General features: G+C 44.5%; 1 protein-coding gene across 3 annotated transcripts; it reads right to left on the reverse strand.

Annotated features, from left to right (window-relative positions):
- Window positions 1-3220: 3220 nt before the first annotated feature.
- LOC129814060 (WD repeat domain phosphoinositide-interacting protein 1-like) lies at window positions 3221-20573 on the reverse strand. Of its 3 annotated transcripts, XM_055867915.1 has the most exons (14): window positions 20450-20573; window positions 18969-19131; window positions 16983-17065; window positions 16287-16456; window positions 15936-16032; window positions 15675-15772; window positions 15335-15427; window positions 14876-14946; window positions 11011-11061; window positions 8256-8363; window positions 7914-8078; window positions 7722-7829; window positions 6645-6793; window positions 3221-6352 (listed from the first exon to the last, which is right to left on the reverse strand). In XM_055867915.1, exons 2-14 carry the CDS (start codon window positions 19043-19045, stop codon window positions 6231-6233), a joined length of 1392 nt encoding a protein of 463 aa, XP_055723890.1. In that variant the 5' UTR covers window positions 19046-19131; window positions 20450-20573; the 3' UTR covers window positions 3221-6230. The 3 variants fall into 3 exon arrangements, with proteins under 3 accessions (XP_055723890.1, XP_055723239.1, XP_055724772.1); XM_055867264.1 differs by lacking the exon at window positions 20450-20573 and having other exon boundaries at window positions 18969-19358; XM_055868797.1 differs by lacking the exons at window positions 11011-11061; window positions 20450-20573 and having other exon boundaries at window positions 18969-19355.
- Between the last annotated feature and the right edge of the window lie 160 nt (window positions 20574-20733).

Consider the following 20733-nt stretch of genomic DNA (forward strand, 5'->3'; position numbering starts at 1 on the left):
ATTGAGACAGTTGTATGTTGGTCATGGTGTGAGAAGTTTACAGGTTAGTGCAAAGGGAACATAGTTCTGAACAAATGTAGCCCTGATCATTAGAACAGAAATGTCAACATGTTTTGGTAAGTGGACGTGCGGTTCATTTTCAGGACCCCATTTCAGAATATTTTTTCTGTGTCTATGCCAACATTCTGATTCCCAAGGCAAAGATGGTGTTCCGTTCTCTCATGTCAGAGCAAAGCTGCCTCTACACCAGGAATCATCAACTAGATTCAGCCACGCGACAATTTCTTCTTGAGCAGATGGTCAGTGGGCCGGAACATAATTATAAATCATTTGTAAACTACAAATTGACCGCAAGAAGCCCAAACAGAAATAATGTTTGACGAAAACATAATCATTTCAAACCTTGCTTACATTTGTATTTGATCGCATATATCTCTCTATTATGCGTGGGAATACTTTGGAAAAGATTATTTGGAGCTGATTTGCTAGTGTTTTTACAGTAGTTTATACCCAACAATAAAACATGAAATTAACTTGTTGTTTTTTCTTTTGCTTATAAAACATAATAAAACCATCTGCTGGCCAAATTAGCCCCATGGGCCGCCAGTTGGCAAAACACTGCTCTAGACTGTGAGAAATGTCTAAACCTAAAATGGTGAGCAGAATGTGTGTCTAAACCTAAAATGGTGAGCAGAATGTGTGTCTAAACCTAAAATGGTGAGCAGAATGTGTGTCTAAACATAAAATGGTGAGCAGAATGAGTGTCTAAACATAAAATGGTGAGCAGAATGAGTGTCTAAATCTAAAATGGTGAGCAGAATGTGTGTCTAAACCTAAAATGGTGAGCAGAATGTCTGTCTAAACATAAAATGGTGAGCAGAATGTGTGTCTAAACATAAAATGGTGAGCAGAATGTGTGTCTAAACCTAAAATGGTGAGCAGAATGAGTGTCTAAATATAAAATGGTGAGCAGAATGTCTGTCTAAACATAAAATGGTGAGCAGAATGTCTGTCTAAACCTAAAATGGTGAGCAGAATGCGTGTCTAAACATAAAATGGTGAGCAGAATTTGTTTAAACCTAAAATGGTGAGCAGAATGAGTGTCTAAACCTAGAATGGTGAGCAGAATGAGTGTCTAAACCTAAAATGGTGAGCAGAATGTCTGTCTAAATCTAAAATGGTGAGCAGAAAGTGTGTCTAAACCTAAAATGGTGAGCAGAATGAGTGTCTAAACATAAAATGGTGAGCAGAATGTGTGTCTAAACCTAAAATGGTGAGCAGAATGAGTGTCTAAACCTAGAATGGTGAGCAGAATGAGTGTCTAAACCTAGAATGGTGAGCAGAATGAGTGACTAAACCTAGAATGGTGAACAGAATGAGTGTCTAAACCTAGAATGGTGAGCAGAATGGTTGTCTAAACATAAAATTCTGAGCAGAATGTATATCAACCTAAAATGGTGAGCAGAATGTCTCTAAACCTAAAATGGTGAGCAGAATGTGTGTCTAAACCTAAAATGGTGGATCAGCCAAGCGGACCACCTGGGATGGGGGGCACAGGGTGCCCACGGTGTCCTACTGGCCTGTCAGGGTACCATCCAACAGCAGCAGCTATGCCCTGCTCAGTATAGTCATTACAGTACAGATATATCTGAAGCTACACCCAGCTCAGATACAAAAACACAGGTGTATATTAAAAATAACTGCTAAGGTACATTTACAAAGATAGATGGATGAATAGGTTACACTTTGAGTTATTTGTGCAGAGTTGACCCTTTCTTTCTCCTCATCTCCCTCTCTCTTCCCTCTCCCTTCTCCCAGGGTACTGGATATTTTTCCCACCCTCCTCTCCCTGGGTGGAGTGAATCCCCATCAGACAGAAGCTATGACGGTATCGATGCCACCGATGAACTTCTACATGGCAAAGAAATAGGACATGAGGTAAAAACCCACTAAGGAGTGATCAGAGCTAGTCATAAAAGGACATGAGGTACGACCCACTAAGGAGTGATCAGAGCTAGTCATAAAAGGACATGAGGTACGACCCACTAAGGAGTGATCAGAGCTAGTCATAAAAGGACATGAGGTACGACCCACTAAGGAGTGATCAGAGCTAGTCATAAAAGGACATGAGGTACGACCCACTAAGGAGTGATCAGAGCTAGTCATAAAAGGACATGAGGTACGACCCACTAAGGAGTGATCAGAGCTAGTCATAAAAGGACATGAGGTACGACCCACTAAGGAGTGATCAGAGCTAGTCATAAAAGGACATGAGGTACGACCCACTAAGGAGTGATCAGAGCTAGTCATAAAAGGACCTGAGGCACGACCCACTAAGTAGTGATCAGAGCCAGTCATAACAGGACATGAGGTACGACCCACTAAGGAGTGATCAGAGCTAGTCATAAAAGGACATGAGGTACGACCCACTAAGGAGTGATCAGAGCTAGTCATAAAAGGACATGAGGTACGACCCACTAAGGAGTGATCAGAGCTAGTCATAAAAGGACATGAGGTACGACCCACTAAGGAGTGATCAGAGCTAGTCATAAAAGGACATGAGGTACGACCCACTAAGGAGTGATCAGAGCTAGTCATAAAAGGACATGAGGTACGACCCACTAAGGAGTGATCAGAGCTAGTCATAAAAGGACATGAGGTACGACCCACTAAGGAGTGATCAGAGCTAGTCATAAAAGGACATGAGGTACGACCCACTAAGGATCTCTTTGTTTCTTGGGACCTAGAACAAGCGCCTCTGTTTTGTCCGAGTTTAAAAGTAGAACATTTGCAGCCATCCACTTCCTTATGTCTGAAACACAGGCTTCCAGCGTGGGCAATTTTAGGGCTTCACCATGTTTCATCGAAATGTACAGCTGTGTGTCATCCGCATAGCAGTGAAAGTTAACATTATGTTTCGGAATGACATCACCAAGAGGTAAAATATATAGTGAAAACAATATTCACACTATTATTCCCAATATTAACAGTGTTTTCCTGTACACAGACTTCTTGTACAGTAATACCACTGAGGCTTCTGGGTTGCACTAACACTCTGGTGGGGAGTATATGACAACGCAATAAGTAAGATGAAATTGGCAATACACACTGACCTAAGACCAGTGTAGTTTGTCCCACTAATAGCTGGGTTTAATTTGATTTGACAAAGATCTTTCTTCCAAGGTTAATTTTAACCTAAGACATTTCAATGAAATGAAACACAGGAGACTTTTTTGATTCACATTCCCTTTCATTTGTGGTTTAAAATCTTAAATCAAAACTTCAAAAGAACATTAGTGTTCTCAAAGCTCGACCCTTTGGCAAATCAGTCACAAGGTAATAACAATAGGCATACTGTTTACATACATACACACACACATATAATATGTATGTATGTATGTATATATATATATATATACACACGTGTGTGTGTGTATATATATATATATATATATATATATACACACGTGTGTGTGTGTATATATATATATATATATATATATATATACATACAGTTGAAGTCGGAAGTTTACATACACCTTAGCCAAATACATTTAAACTCAGTTTTTCACAATTCCTGACATTTAATCCTAGTAAAAATTACCTGTCTTAGGTCAGTTAGGATCACCACTTTATTTTAAGAATGTGAAATGTCAGAATAATAGTAGAGAGAATGATTTATTTCAGCTTTAATCATCACATTCCCAGTGGGTCAGAAATGTACATACACTCAATTAGTATTTGGTAGCATTGCCTTAAATTGTTTAACTTGGGTAAAATGTTTCGGGTAGCCGTCCACAAGCTTCCCACAATAAGTTGGGTGAATTTTGTCCCATTCCTCCTGACAGAGCTGGTGTAACTGAGTCAGGTTTGAAGCCATCCTTGCTTCCACACGCTTTTTCAGTTCGGCCCACACATTTTCTATAGGATTGAGGTCAGGGCTTTGTGATGGCCACTTCAATATCTTGACTTTTTGCCACAACTTTGGAAGTATGCTTGGGGTCATTGTCCATTTGGAAGATCCATTTGTGACCAAGCTTTAACTTCCTGACTATCTTGAGATGTTGCTTCAATAATTCCACATAATTTTCCTACCTCATGATGCCATCTATTTTGTTTAGTGCACCAGTCCCTTCTGCAGCAAAGCACCCCCACAACATGATGCTGCCACCCCCATGCTTCACGGTTGGGATGGTGTTCTTCGGCTTGCAAGCCTCCCCATTCGTCCTCCAAACATAACAATGGTCATTATGGCCAAACAGTTCTATTTTTGTTGAATCAGACCAGAGGACATTTCTCCAAAAAGTACGATCTTTGTCCCCATGTGCAGTTGCAAACCGTAGTCTGGCTTTTTTATGGCGGGTTTGGAGCAGTGGCTTCTTCCTTGCTGAGTGGCCTTTCAGGTTTTGTCGATATAGGACTCGTTTTACTGTGGATATAGATACTTTTGTACCCGTTTCCTCCAGCATCTTCACAAGGTCCTTTGCTGTTGTTCTGGGATTGATTTGCACTTTTCGCACCAAAGTACGTTCATCTCTAGGAGACAGAACGCGTCTCCTTCCTGAGCGGTATGACGGCTGCGTGTTCCCATGGTGTTTATACTTGCGTACTATTGTTTGTACAGATGAACGTGGTACCTTCAGGCACTTGGAAATTGCTCCCAAGGATGACCCAGACTTGTGGAGGACTACAATATGTTTTCTGAGGTCTTAGCTGATTTCTTTTGATTTTCTATGATGTCAAGCAAAGAGGCACAGAGTTTGAAGGTAGGCCTTGAAATACAGCCACAGGTACACCTCCAATTGACTCAAATGATGTCAATTAGCCTATCAGAAGCTTCTAAAGCCATGACATCATTTTCTGGAATTTTCCAAGCTGTTTAAAGGCACAGTCAACTTAGTGTATGTAAACTTCTGACCCACTGGAATTGTGATACAGTGAATTATAAGTTAAATAATCTGTCTGTAAACAATTGTTAGAAAAATTACTTGTGTCATGCACAAAGTAGATGGCCTAACCGACTTGCCAAAACTATAGTTTGTTAACAAGAAATTCGTGGAGTGGTTGAAAAACTTTTAATGACTCCAACCTAAGTGTATGTAAACTTCCAACTTCAACTATATATATACACACACACACACACACACACACACACATATATACATACACATTATACAGAAACAATAAAAATCCACTTTCCGCCAAAACCTTCACTTAATTACTGTAGGACTAATGCATTGATGAATAATTCTAATTTCATATTCCAAAATAATATTTAGTACAAGTCAACATAATTTTTTACAAAGTAAAAACATCTATGTCATGTATGAAATTGTACAATATTCAACATTATTTAGTCAATGGTGTTAATAATATTATCACTGAAATAAAAGGACCTGTAAGAATCTACAATACTATAAATCATGTTTTTCACATTATCAGTATGTGTATATTATTCTTCCCACCTTTTTTCTAGAGATAAGTTCAAAAACATCACCTCAAGACATATGATAGAACGTCCTCTCTCTCCTTCTCTATTCCACCATCCTCTCTCTCTCCTTCTCTATTCCACCATCCTCTCTCTCCCTCCCCCCTCTTCTCTCTCAGGGCGTGGCACAGCTATAGCCCACTGATAAGACGCAGTCTGTCTGTGACCCTCTCTGCCCTCTTCCACCCTACACTGGGTTCTAGCCAATATGCATCAAGCAGCAGAATAGGACTCGGACCTCACTATCCAGTCAGTGTTAGAAATCACTATACTAAACAGGTTATAAAAGTACAACTGAATGGTTAAGCGCTCAGAGCACTTCTCAATAGCGCTATATGATTGCAATTCAATATTAAAGTTCCTTTTTAACCAGGTTAAATATTGGTTAATATTAGACTAGAGGAAGGCTACAAATTCATAGCCCAGACCTGCTTCCCTTCTGATAGTTAGGGAATGGATTTAAATTGTATTCATACTGACCTTTAGGGCCAGGTATGAGACAATGTACTGAGACGGGTCTACTATCTAGCCACACTCTACTTCTGAATGGCACATTAGAGTAACCAATCAACACTGTGGCATCTACATTTCTCCCATTTGATTGGCTCGTTGGGGACATGGGGTGGGGGGTTCTCTTAACACTGATATACTTCCTTCTTGCGTGAATGGCTCTAGTTGATTGGTTCCTGGGAAGTGGCGGGTCATAATGGCTCCAGTTGATTGGTTCCAGGGAAGTGGTGGGTCAGTTGGTCTGTTTGCTGACGGGAGGAAACTCGTTCTCGTCATCCAGACAGACGGGTCCCTCGGCAAACTCATGTTCAGGGATCACATCCCCTTTCTCAGCCCCTCCATCCTCTGAGTAGCCTGGGAAGAGGATAGAAGGAGAGGAGAAGAGAGATTACAAGACACATCACCAGACTAAGGGCTGTATTCAGTCTATAAAGCTGAAGATTTACAGATTCCACAATACACATTTAAAGGTAATTTCCAATTGAGCCGACATATGCAGCGTTTACCGTGATGCAGTTTCCGCTAAAGCGGGAACATTTCCTTTAAATTTCAATCACGCTGTAAAGCTGAACTTCTGTGATACGGATTGAAAAAAGTCCTTAATCACACAAGGTAAGACATTCATGAAGCAAACCACACACATTACCTGTGAGAGTGGTAGAAGAAGGTGGGGTCGAGGGGAGGGACACAGTGGCAGCGTATGATGGGCTGGTTGACGGTGGGAGGGACCTTCCATCCTCTGACTCCTCCTTTTCCGGTTGTGCTTCCTGTGGCGCCTCATCTCTTTCAAATAGCCTGGAGAAAACACAAAGAGAGCCTGAGTTCACGCACATATACAACCATGCTTAAGCACACACATATACTCACCAGGGTTGGGGTCAGTTCCATTTCAATTCCAGTCAATTCAGAAAGTAAATCAAATTCCACATTTTCCTCATTGAAAAGCATTGAAATTAATTGGAATTGGAATGTCATTTTGCTTCCTGAATGGACTGGAATTGAAATGGAATTGACCCCAACTCTGAGGCTCACACACACAGAACCCAGTTCCTCACCTGTGTTTCCTGACCAGAACCCAGTCCCTCACCTGTGTTTCCTGACCAGAACCCAGTCCCTCACCTGTGTTTCCTGACCAGAACCCAGTCCCCCACCTGTGTTTCCTGACCAGAACCCAGTCCCCCACCTGTGTTTCCTGACCAGAACCCAGTCCCCCACCTGTGTTTTCTGACCAGAACCCAGTCCCTCACCTGTGTTTCCTGACGAGAACCCAGTCCCTCACCTGTGTTTCCTGACCAGAACCCAGTCCCTCACCTGTGTTACTGACCAGAACCCAGTCCCTCACCTGTGTTTCCTGACCAGAACCCAGTCCCTCACCTGTGTTTCCTGACCAGAACCCAGTCCCTCACCTGTGTTTCCTGACCAGAACCCAGTCCCTTACCTGTGTTTCCTGACCAGAACCCAGTCCCTCACCTGTGTTACTGACCAGAACCCAGTCCCTCACCTGTGTTTCCTGACCAGAACCCAGTCCCTCACCTGTGTTACTGACCGGAACCCAGTCCCTCACCTGTGTTTCCTGACCGGAACCCAGTCCCTCACCTGTGTTTACTGACCGGAACCCAGTCCCTCACCTGTGTTTCCTGACCAGAACCCAGTCCCTCACCTGTGTTACTGACCGGAACCCAGTCCCTCACCTGTGTTTCCTGACCGGAACCCAGTCCCTCACCTGTGTTTCCTGACCAGAACACACTCTCCTCCATCCTGTGGGTCAATGTTATAGATGTAGAGATGTCCATCTGATGATGCCACCAGCAGACGAGGTAGCTTCTGAACCCTGAAAATATAGCAAGTAATAGGACTGTAAAATAAAGTGACACACCATCCCGCTCTGCATCCCCCCGCAAACACACACACTTACGTGGACAAGGCGCATACGTTCTTGAGTCCGAACATGTTGAGTCGTACGGTGGCAAAGGCCCGGTCTTGGTGCATCATGTCAGAGACCTGGGAGGGAAGGTAGGTGCTGGCTGCTGTGAACATCTTCCCCACGTAGGCACCCCACGTAGGAGACTCGCCATCTCGACTAGAGACAGGCAGAGGAGACAGGCAGGAATCAATCGCACTGCTCTTCCTGACTGACTACAGAGACAAAATTAACATAAAACATTGAACACACCTGACAACTAGCCACTGAGGACCAGAAAGGGACAAGTCGTAAGACAATCAACACAACAAAATCTGGAGAGTAAACAGTGAGTACCTGGGGCTGTGCTGTTCCAGTTTGAAGATATGGACCGTCTCTGTGTTGCTGGAGGCACAGAGGAACTGTGCGTCTGAACTAAAGGACAACGAGCTGATACTCACATACCTGAGACACAGACACACATGGTAAGAGTCATCATCCCTCAAGATACCAAACCTACCACTACAATACCTTGGAATCGTTCTGTAGTCTGTCTACACATGTAGTACCTGTTGTGTCTGTTGTATCTGTGTCTGTCATATCTGTATTCTGTCTACACATGTAGTGTTTGCAGTGTCTGTTCTGTATTATCAGTAATATCTGTAATATCTGCAGTGTATGTAATATATGCAGTATCTGTAGTGTATGTAGTGTCTAATATCTGCAGTGTCTGCAATATCTGTAGTCGGTCTACACAAACTCAGCAAAAAAAGAAATGTCCCTTTTTCAGGACCCTGTCTTTCAAAGATAATTTCTAAAAATCCAAATAACTTCACAGATCTTCATTGTAAAGGGTCTAAACACTGTTTCCCATGCTTGTTCAATGAACCATAAACAATTAATGAACATGCACCTGTGGAACGGTTGTTAAGACACTAACAGCTTACAGACGGTAGGCAATTATTATTATTTTTTTATTTTATTTTTTTATTTTTACCGTTATTTTACCAGGTAAGTTGACTGAGAACACGTTCTCATTTGCAGCAACGACCTGGGGAATAGTTACAGGGGAGAGGAGGGGGATGAATGAGCCAATTGTAAACTGGGGATTATTAGGTGACCATAATGGTTTTGAGGGCCAGATTGGGAATTTAGCCAGGACACCGGGGTTAACACCCCTACTCTTACGATAAGTGCCATGGGATCTTTAATGACCTCAGAGAGTCAGGACACCCGTTTAACGTCCCATCCGAAAGACGGCACCCTACACAGGGCAGTGTCCCCAATCACTGCCCTGGGGCATTGGAATATTTTTTTTAGACCAGAGGAAAGAGTGCCTCCTACTGGCCCTCCAACACCACTTCCAGCAGCATCTGGTCTCCCATCCAGGGACTGACCAGGACCAACCCTGCTTAGCTTCAGAAGCAAGCAAGTAGTGGTATACAGGGTGGTATGCTGCTGGCAAGGTCACAGTTATGAAAACTTAGGACACTAAAGAGGCCTTTCTACTGACTCTGAAAAACACCAAAAGAAAGATGCCCAGGGTCCCTGCTCATCTGCGTGAACATGCCTTAGGCATGCTGCAAGAAGGCATGAGGACTGCAGATGTGGCCAGGGAAATAAATTGCAATGTCCGTACTGTGAGACGCCTAAGACAGCGCTACAGGGAGACAGGACGGACAGCTGATCGTCCTCACAGTGGCAGACCACGTGTAACAACACCTGCACAGGATTGGTACATCCAAACATAACACCTGTGGGACAGGTACAGGATGGCAACAACAACTGCCCGAGTTACACCAGGAACGCACAATGACTCCATCAGTAATAGGTTGAGAGAGGCTGGACTAAGGGCTTGTAGGCCTGTTGTAAGGCAGGTCCTCACCAGACATCACCAGCAACAACGTTGCCTATGGGCACAAACCCACTGTCGCTTGACCAGACAGAACTGGCAAAAAGTGCTCTTCACTGACGCGACGCGGTTTTGTCTCACCAGGGGTGATGGTCAGATTCGCGTTTATCGTCGAAGGAATGAGCATTACACAGAGGCATGTACTCTGGAGCGGGATCGATTTGAAGGTGGAGGGTCCGTCATGGTCTGGGGCGGTGTGTCACAGCATCATCGGACTAACGCTGTGTGTTACAGGAAAGACATCCTCCTCCCTCATGTGGTACCCTTCCTGCAGGCTCATCCTGACATGACCCTCCAGCATGACAGTGCCACCAGCCATACTGCTCGTTCTGTGTGAGATTTCCTGCTAGACAGGAATGTCAGTGTTCTGCCATGACCAGCAAAGAGCCCGGATCTCAATCCCATTGAGCACATCTGGGACCTGTTGGATCGGAGGGTGAGGGCTAGGGACATTCCCCCCAGAAATGTCCGGGAACTTCCAGGTGCCTTGGTGGAAGAGTGGGGTAACATCTCACACTAAGAACTGGCAAATCTGGTGCAGTCCATGAGGAGGAGATACACTGCAGTACTTAATGCAGCTGGTGGCCACACCAGATACAGACTGTTACTTTTGATTTTGAACCCCTCCTTTGTTCAGGAACACATTATACAATTTCTGTTAGTCACATGTCTGTGAAACTTGTTCAGTTTATGTCTCAGTTGTTGAATCTTGTTATGTTCATACAAATATTTACACATGTTAAGTTTGCTGAAAATAAACGCAGTTGACAGTGAGAGGACGTTTCTTTTTTTGCTGAGTTTAGTATCAGTAGTGTCTGCAGTGTCTGTAGTATCTGTAGTCTGTCTACACATGTAGTATCTGTAGTGTCTGTAGTGTCCAAACACACCAAGAAAGTTGTGAAGAGGGCACGACAACGCCTTTTCCCCCTCAGAAGGGGACACTACAGGCACTACAGATTTTACAGACACTACATGTGTAGACAGACAACAGATACCACAGACACCACAGACATTACAGTCCCCACTTGCTTCGAGATGTCCTCCATTGTTCCTGTACCCAAGAAAGCAAAGGTAACAGAACAAAATGACTATTGCCCCATAGCACCCTCTTCTGTCATCATTAAGTACTTTGAGAGGCTAGTTAAGGATAATTTCACCTCTACCTTACCTGACACCCTAGACTCACTTCAATTTGCTTACCGCCCCAATAGATCCACAGAGGATGCAATCGCCATCGCACTGCACACTGCCCTGGACAAGAGGAATACCTACGTCAGAATGCTGTTCATTAACTACAGCTCAGCCTTCAACACCATAGTACGCACCAAGTCCATCATTAAGCACGCGGCCCTGGATCTGAACCCCGCCCTGTGCAACTGGGTCCTGGACTTCCTGACGGGCCGCCCCCAGGTGGTGAAGATAGGAAACATCACCTCCACTTCGCTGATCCTCAACATTGGGGCAACACAAGGGTGCGCGCTCAGCCACCTCTTGTACTCTCTGTTCACCCATGACGAGACGGCCTACAGGGAGGAGGTGAGGTCCCTGGTGGAGTGGTTCCAGGAAAATAACCTCAACGTCAACAAAACGAAGGAGCTGATCGTGGACTTCAGGAAACAGCAGAGGGAGCACGCCCATATCCACATCGACGGGACCGCAGTGGAGAAGGTGGTGAGCTTCAAGTTCCTCTGTGTTCACATCACTGACCATCTGAAATGGTCCACCCACACAGACAGTGTGGTTAAGAAGGCTGAAGAAATTTGCCTTGGCTCCTAAGACCCTCAAATTTTTACAGATGCACAATTGAGAGCATCCTTTTGGGCTGTATCACCGCCCGGTACGGCAACTGCACCGTCCACAACCGCAAGTCTCTCCAGAGGGTGGTGCGGTCTGCACAACGCATCACCATGGCCAAACTACCTGACCTCCAGGACACCTACAGCGCCCGATGTCACAGGAAGGCCAAAAAGATAATCAAGGACAACAACCACTCGAGCCACTGCCTGTTCACCCCGCTGTCATCCAGAAGACGAGGTCAGTGCAGGTGCATCAAAGCTGTGACTGAAAAACATATTCTATCTCAAGGCCATCAGACTGTTAAATAGCCTTCACTAGCCGGCTACCATTCGGTACTCAACCTTGCACCTTAGAGGCTGCTGCCCTATATACAGTGCATTCGGAAAGTATCCAGAACCCTTGAATTTTTAAACATTTTGTTACGCTACAGCCTTATTCTATGCTGAGCACTTGTTGGCTGCTTTTACTTCACTCTGCGGTCCAACTCATCCCAAATCATCTTAATTGGGAAGAGGTCGGGTGATTGTGGAAGCCAGGTCATCTGATGCAGCACCCATCACTCTCCTTCTTAGTCAAATAGCCCTTACACAGCCTGGAGATGTATTGGGTCATTGTCCTGTTGAAAAACAAATGATATTCCCACTAAGCCCAAACCAGATGGGATGGCATATCGCTGCAGAATGCTGTGGTAGTCATGCTGGTTAAGTGTGCCTTGAATTCTAAATAAATCACAGACAGTGTCACCAGCAAAGCACCCCCACACCCTTACACCTCCTCCTCCATGCTTCACGGTGGGAACCACACATGCGGAAATCAACCATTCACCTACTCTGCGTCTCACAAAGACACGGCGGTTGGAACCAAAAATCTCAAATTTGGACTCAGACCAAATTACAGATTTATACCGCTCTAATGTTCATTGCTCGTGTTTCTTGGTCCAAGCAAGTCTCTTCTTCTTACTGGTGTTCTTTAGTAGTGGTTTCTTTGCAGCAATTCGACCATGAAGGCCTGATTTACGCAGTCTCCTCTGAACAGTTGATGTTGAGATCTGTCTGTTACTTGAAATCTGTGATGCATTTATTTGGGATGCAATTTCTGAGGCTGGTAACTCTTAACCCCCTTGTTTTTACACTGCTGCTACTTGCTGTTTAATATCTATGCATAGTCACTTTACCCCTACCTACATCTACAAATAACCTCGACTAACCTGTACCCGAACACACTGACTCGGTACCGGTACCCCCTGTATATAGCCTCCACATTGACTCGGTACCGGTACCCCCTGTATATAGCCTCTACATTGACTTGGTACCGGCACCCTCTGTATATAGCCTCCACATTGACTTGGTACCGGTACCCCCTGTATATAGCCTCCACATTGAATTGGTACCGGTACCCCCTGTATATAGCCTCCACATTGACTTGGTACCGGTACCCCCTGTATATAGCCTCCACATTGACTTGGTACCGGTACCCCCTGTATATACCCTCCACATTGACTTGGTACCGGTACCCCCTGTATATAGCCTCCAAATTGACTCGGTACCGGTACCCCCTGTATATAGCCTCCACATTGACTTGGTACCGGTACCCCCTGTATATACCCTCCACATTGACTTGGTACCGGTACCCCCTGTATATAGCCTCCAAATTGACTTGGTACCGGTACCCCCTGTATATAGCCTCCACATTGACTTGGTACCGGTACCCCCTGTATATACCCTCCACATTGACTTGGTACCGGTACCCCCTGTATATAGCCTCCAAATTGACTCGGTACCGGTACCCCCTGTATATAGCCTCCACATTGACTTGGTACCGGTACCCCCTGTATATACCCTCCACATTGACTTGGTACCGGTACCCCCTGTATATAGCCTCCAAATTGACTTGGTACCGGTACCCCCTGTATATAGCCTCCACATTGACTTGGTACCGGTACCCCCTGTATATAGCCTCCACATTGACTTGGTACCGGTACCCCCTGTATATAGCCTCCACATTGACTTGGTACCGGTACCCCCTGTATATAGCCTCCACATTGACTTGGTACCGGTACCCCCTGTATATAGCCTCCACATTGACTTGGTACCGGTACCCCCTGTATATAGCCTCCACATTGACTTGGTACCGGTACCCCCTGTATATAGCCTCCACATTGACTTGGTACCGGTACCCCCTGTATATAGCCTCCACATTGACTTGGTACCGGTACCCCCTGTATATAGCCTCCACATTGACTTGGTACCGGTACCCCCTGTATATAGCCTCCACATTGACTTGGTACCGGTACCCCCTGTATATAGCCTCCACATTGACTTGGTACCGGTACCCCCTGTATATAGCCTCCACATTGACTTGGTACCGGTACCCCCTGTATATAGCCTCCACATTGACTTGGTACCGGTACCCCCTGTATATAGCCTCCACATTGACTTGGTACCGGTACCCCCTGTATATACCCTCCACATTGACTTGGTACCGGTACCCCCTGTATATAGCCTCCACATTGACTTGGTACCGGTACCCCCTGTATATACCCTCCACATTGACTTGGTACCGGTACCCCCTGTATATAGCCTCCACATTGACTTGGTACCGGTACCCCCTGTATATAGCCTCCACATTGACTTGGTACCGGTACCCCCTGTATATACCCTCCACATTGACTTGGTACCGGTACCCCCTGTATATACCCTCCACATTGACTTGGTACCGGTACCCCCTGTATATAGCCTCCACATTGACTTGGTACCGGTACCCCCTGTATATAGCCTCCACATTGACTTGGTACCGGTACCCCCTGTATATAGCCTCCACATTGACTTGGTACCGGTACCCCCTGTATATAGCCTCCACATTGACTTGGTACCGGTACCCCCTGTATATACCCTCCACATTGACTTGGTACCGGTACCCCCTGTATATAGCCTCCACATTGACTTGGTACCGGTACCCCCTGTATATAGCCTCCACATTGACTTGGTACCGGTACCCCCTGTATATAGCCCCGCTATTGTTATTTTATTGTGTTACATGTTTTTTTGTGTTTATTTAGTAAATATTTTCTTAACTCTATTTTCTTAAAACGGCATTGTTGGTTAAGGGCTTATAAGTAAGCGTTTCATGGTAAGGTCTACAACGGTTTGGTGCATGTGACAAATAACAGTTCATTTGATTTGATCTGTAGTGTCTGTTGTGTCTGTAGTAACTGTGGTATCTGTAGTCTGTCCACACATATAGTATCTATAGTCTGGTATAAACTGACCTCTTCATCCCTCTACGGAACTCAAACAGCCTCTGTCCCTCTGGGATGGTGAACACTCTGATCACTGTACCCTGGATTGGAGGAGGAGATGATCAGACAGAACCATAGACAGAGATCTACACTGAGTGCACAAAACATTAGGAACACCTGCTCTTTCCATGACAGACTGACCAGGTGAAAACTATCATCCCTTATTGATGCCACTTGATAAATCCATTTCAACCAGTGTAGATGAAGGGGAGGAGACAGTTTAAAGAAGGATTTTTAAGCCTTGAGACAGTTGAGAAATGGATTGTGTATGTGTGTCATTCAGAGGGTGAATGGACAAGACAAAAGGTGTAAGTGTCCTAATGTTTTGTACACTCAGTGTATATGTGTGTATATATATATAGTGAGAGGTACAGTTGAAAGACAGGCAGAGACAACCAGAAAGAGAAAGAAAGGAACAGTCAGACTCACCCTCTCGGAGGCACTGGCCAGTTTTGTTCCTGAAGCGTTGAATGTGAGGGCTGCCAGGGGACTGTCATGGGCTGGGATCATCGTCACCTTGCTCTGAGGAAAACACAGGTCACACATTAGTAACATCATCAACCTGTGACCACTTCAACAGCCGTGACATGCAATGACTGTACTTCATGTACCCAAAGGAATTAAGGCAACTCAACTACCTCTCCAACTACTCTACTAGCTAACCCACAAGCTGCCATTGGGGTCAACATGAATACCCCATGCGTTGTGCTGTGCAGACAGTGGTTTGAATAGCCGCTGTGGCAGAAGTCATTTGAATATCTGGTCTTACCAGGTTGTTGGTGTCATAGACCATGATCTCTCCGATGGTCTGACTGCCAGGGTACGCCAGGTAGGAGTTACCATGGTTCACAGAGAGGGCACAGAGACCTGACGGGTTGGAGGGTTTGTCTGTGTTTAGAAACTGAGCATAGTTGAGGGTATGATGAATTGTGTGTGTGTGTGTGTGTGTGTGTGTGTGTGTGTGTGTGTGTGTGTGTGTGTGTGTGTGTGTGTGTGTGTGTGTGTGTGTGTGTGTGTGTGTATTCAGTACCCGAGGGGTTGTGGGGCGTGTTGAGCAGCGTCTTCAGCAGCTTCATGTCTTTGATGTTGTGAATGTACACTGACTCCTCCAGACACACCACCAGCCTCTACAGGGGAAAGATAGGGAAACGTTGCTGCAGAGCTGGAAGATGGGATAGGTTTGGAATGGGAGTTGATCTCAGGATTGGTGAGAGAGATTGGATTGGAATGGCGCCTCAATCTGACCTAAGTATACAGTCTTAGAAAAAAGGGTTCCAAAAGGGTTCTTCGGCTGTCCTATAGGGAACCCTTTAACATTTTAGATAGTACCTTTTTTCTAGGAGTGTAGTGGTGAGGAATGGGTTTGGAATAGGTCCATTACCTGTCTGTTGAGCCGGACTGAGAGGATGTTGTTAGAGTAGCTATAGTTGCAGATCTCTGTTCCCCTTTTGAAGTGGTAGACGTTCATACGTCGGGGCATGGAGAGACTGACCACCGCCACCAGACTGCTGGAGAACAACCGCTCCACGATGTACACGTCTGGACACTCCGCTGGTAGAGGGAGGGGAGAGGGAGGGGAAGGAGAGGGAGGGATGGGGAAGGGGGGAAAAGGAGGGAGAGGGAGTTGGAAGTTGGAAGGGTTAAATCACATACAAGTGCTAATATAAAACACACTGTGCATAGAATACACACACACACACATACATACCACACATACACACTTTCCATCATTCATTCCATCATTCATTCCATCATTCATTCAAACTAAAACATTCATAGGATCACACACTTTCCTCTCTCTGTGATATGAAACACTGATAAAATACTTGCAGAATGCATTACTGGGAACAGGCTTATGATGTAACACACTGCTCTCTACCATTGTTTACATATGTGGGAGAGGGAGGGCTATGTCAGCTTAGAACAACTTGTTCTCTGGTTACAAGACTACTGTTCAACCATGCTAGTTGACCTGACCACAGCTTATTGGGTGTTTGTTTTGTCTCGGTGCTAGGATACCAGCTTAGTCTTTAACTGTAGCTACCAGTACACACAAGCTATAAGGACACTCACTCACCTCCTTCGTGGATGCAGTCCATCTTGTCCACTGAGGTGACAGAGAAGAGTCTGTAGCCTGACTTAGTGCCCACTGATAGAGAGCTGCAACACAGAGACCCAACTGTTGTTACACATCCAAGATGGCGTCCACTATGTGTGTAGTCTATAATCCACTATAGGGGTGTAGTCTTGTAAACCGCCATAATGGTTTCATCATAATCTCCTCTCAAGGTTTGATTGAAGGTTACAGTTTGTTAATATGATATAACCAAATAGGCTGGATGTTCACTTGTCGTGCCATAATCTAAATAATCATCTACCTTGTTTTTATTCACCTTTATATAACCAGGTTGGCTAGTTGAGAACAAGTTCTCATTTGCACCTCCGACCTGGCCAAGATAAAGCAAAGCAGTTCGACACATGCAACAACACAGAGTTACACACGCTATACCTTTTAAACTAAATGAACAAACAATGTAAAAACCATACAATAAAATCGAATGAGTTCAATGACAAACAATCCGGGCAGATGTAAAAACCTCTCCAGCATTTGTCTTTTTGTTATCTGTGAGTCCAATATCAAAATCACACAAGTAATTCATGGAAATGAAATGGATCTTTGATTGGAGAAAATAAATGGGAGCTCAAACACTGTAAACTGAACCTCAAGTCTCTCTCCCTATCCTTGTTCTCTAACCGGGACACCTCTATCAACTACTACCTTTACTCAGTGCATTCTTAAATGACACTACGCTTATGAGCGGAAAGGCTGATTGGACCAAGGCTGATTGGACCACTAAAGGCAGAGGATGTTTTCTAAGGAAAGCCTTTGTACACACTTCACTTACCAGGAAATGTAGGGGATACATGAAATGCCTCACTACCCACTGAGCTATATATAGCAGTCAGGGGGAAATTAAGGATACACAGTGTGCTGTATGGTCAACACAGCAAGAGTTGACTCAGGTCATGTGATCACCCTAGGCACTTCAAACACTCCTGATAATCAAGCACACTATGGGCATATACAGAGATACTGTGTAGAGAAAAGGAGGGGCAGGCATCTGTCAACAGGTGGAATAGGATGGACTAGGAAGATATAGGATCAAATTCATTCTAGAGTAGACACTGATCTAATATCAGTTTAATATTTCCCCCCTTATGGTTCAGGTTACGCTATGTGGAGGGTGAGCTGATCCTAGATCTGTGCCTGAGGGCAACCACTACTCAGAGTTGAACAGGTGCGTGGTTCAGTGGGATATAGGCCTATCCCAGGCAACATATAGCCTAACTGCTGCTTGTCTTATCTTATCATGTCTGAGGATGATTGAAAATGGAAGAGATCTAACATTAACATGTGTGTTTGACCGCCTGGCTGTTACTACACCTGTAACCGCCCTGTAAATCAACAGTCTCTGGCTGCTCCTCTATCACTCACACTCAACTTCCAACATTCATAATGTTACCTAGCATGGGATCCCATACCCAAAGACCATTTGTCATAATGCAATTCCTACAACCGCCCCATGCATGCAGTGGTGATAGCCTTAGTGCTTCAAGAAATCATGACAGTTCCACAACTCATTGCATGTGTCATCATCGGAGACAAAAAACTAATTTGCACAATAGTCTGCTGCGCTGACCAGTATCTCTACTGTAGGTCAAATCTTCCCTGGATACTTTTCTCTGGCCATCTATCTATAAGCCTTCGTAGTGTGGTGGCGTACTTCACAAGGTACTAACCTATATTTTAGGAACTGTGTTGATGAGACACCATGGGACAATTGTATTAACATTGATAAACTACATGCACAAGTGGGTTAGGTAGGAAGATAGAATTCATACATTAACATATATCTGCTACAGACCAACAGACAGACCATATTACAGCTAGACAGACGCATACAGATTTACTGCCTAGATTATGCAAGAAGAATCTTCTAACAGTGTGACAAGTTGAATACGCTATAACTGGCCCGAGTTGGCAGACAGGGCGCATGCTTACGTGGTGTCCTGGTTGAACGAGGCGCTGATCAAGCCTTGAGGCCCTCCCGGACCGTCGGATGTCTCCCGTTCCTCCATCTCGTCCACAGTGATTATCCTGTCCTGCTCCACTGCCCTAGTTCAGTGGCCTGTGTTCGGATCGATCACCTCGAAACCCAGCTCCTCTACACACGTATGCGCTTGAGATTAGTTATTACAATGTAATACATGCTATACAAATTGCAAATTGATGACTTGAATCCTGAAACTAAAAGTATTTGTTGTTTCTTCTATTTTAGAACACGGCGCTTGTATTTTGTTTTAACCCTAACTTCTAGAGTTAACAGGAGGCAGACAAAAACAAAAACAGCTGAGGGCTGGATGCGTGACTTTTGTGCCCTTTTCTATTGGCTCGTTGGAACTTCGAGACTACCTCTGTACCACTCAGATTGTCCAACCTTTTCAAAACATGTATCTGATTGGGTGGATTCGATTATGCTGCCGTGCGGCATTGGGTAAAGGCCTGGTACGTCATAGGTCGAAAGCGGGGAGGGAGGAGCAGGAGCCCCCTTCTCAAATCGAATAGTATGTGCTGCTCGGTCATTTTGTCTACAAGGCAGCATTGTGCATCGTCCAGAAACATACAACATATATTTTCAATCAAAATGAATGTTTTAATTTTCTATCTCTTTTTCAAAGTAAAGCAAATCACTTGTGCTTGTGAAAACACAGAATCCTACGCACATCGGTTGTGTCAACTGTATGTGTTCAGGCATAAATTCATTAATTTCATTGGGAGGCAATACACACCACTGCGACTCATCTGCAGGACTAGGTTGCGTAGCATTCATTGTGTGCAGTGTGTCGCGCGTGTTGGATTTTTTCAATTTGTGCTTTGCGTTGACTTGTGTGCGGTACCAGTAGTAAACCACGGAAGACGTTGCTAATGTGTACAATTATACTTTTTGTTGTGATACGGCATGTATTGTGAAGACTAAGTAAAATGTATACCGTATGGCAAGAAGGCCCTGATCGCACCTACAGCATCATTGCGAAAATAGTACGCAGCAAAAGTTCAACATTCACCTTCTGCTACCATTTCGTCAATCTGTCTATGCATACAATTTGATGCATAGAGGTACGATAAATCCAATGCATGTACCACACAGAACGCTCTGCAATGCAATGCTGCAAGTCAAATACAGCGTTCCGTTGGAAATGAATGTATTTCTGGTGTACCAAATTTCGATGATGCTGTCAGTGTGATCAAGGTGTAACACTCAGCTTTACTCCACGTGCTCCACGTCACTTTGTTTTGAGCCGATTTCGTCACACCCGGGAGACAACAAAGAATGCAATCAACTTTCACCCGGTGCAAAACACGCATCCTCGGTCGCCCGTCCGAGATTAATCGAATCTCCTAAATTACAATAAAACTCCCCGGAAAAAGTACAGAGAGAACCGCCCATTCTAAATGAAACGATTGCGATTATTTAATTTTACCTTCATTCTGGGCACGAGGAATTGTTTGATCGGTTGGAGTGTGCTGCATCAAATGGATGGACCCATCGAATGTTTTGCTGACCATCTTTGACACATCTTTCTATGTGAAGCTTTGCAGAGTAAAAAATAAAATAAAAACATTTGCAGTTTGCACAAAAGCTATGCATACCAACAATGTATTTTACAAATTCCTTGGCTGATCAATCATGAAACATAAATATAATCCAATGGCACTGCCATCTATTGTTTATTATAAACCTGAACTGCTGAGGCATAGCGTGCAG

Source organism: Salvelinus fontinalis, chromosome 1 (assembly GCF_029448725.1).
Source record: "Salvelinus fontinalis isolate EN_2023a chromosome 1, ASM2944872v1, whole genome shotgun sequence".
Lineage (NCBI taxonomy): Eukaryota > Metazoa > Chordata > Actinopteri > Salmoniformes > Salmonidae > Salvelinus > Salvelinus fontinalis.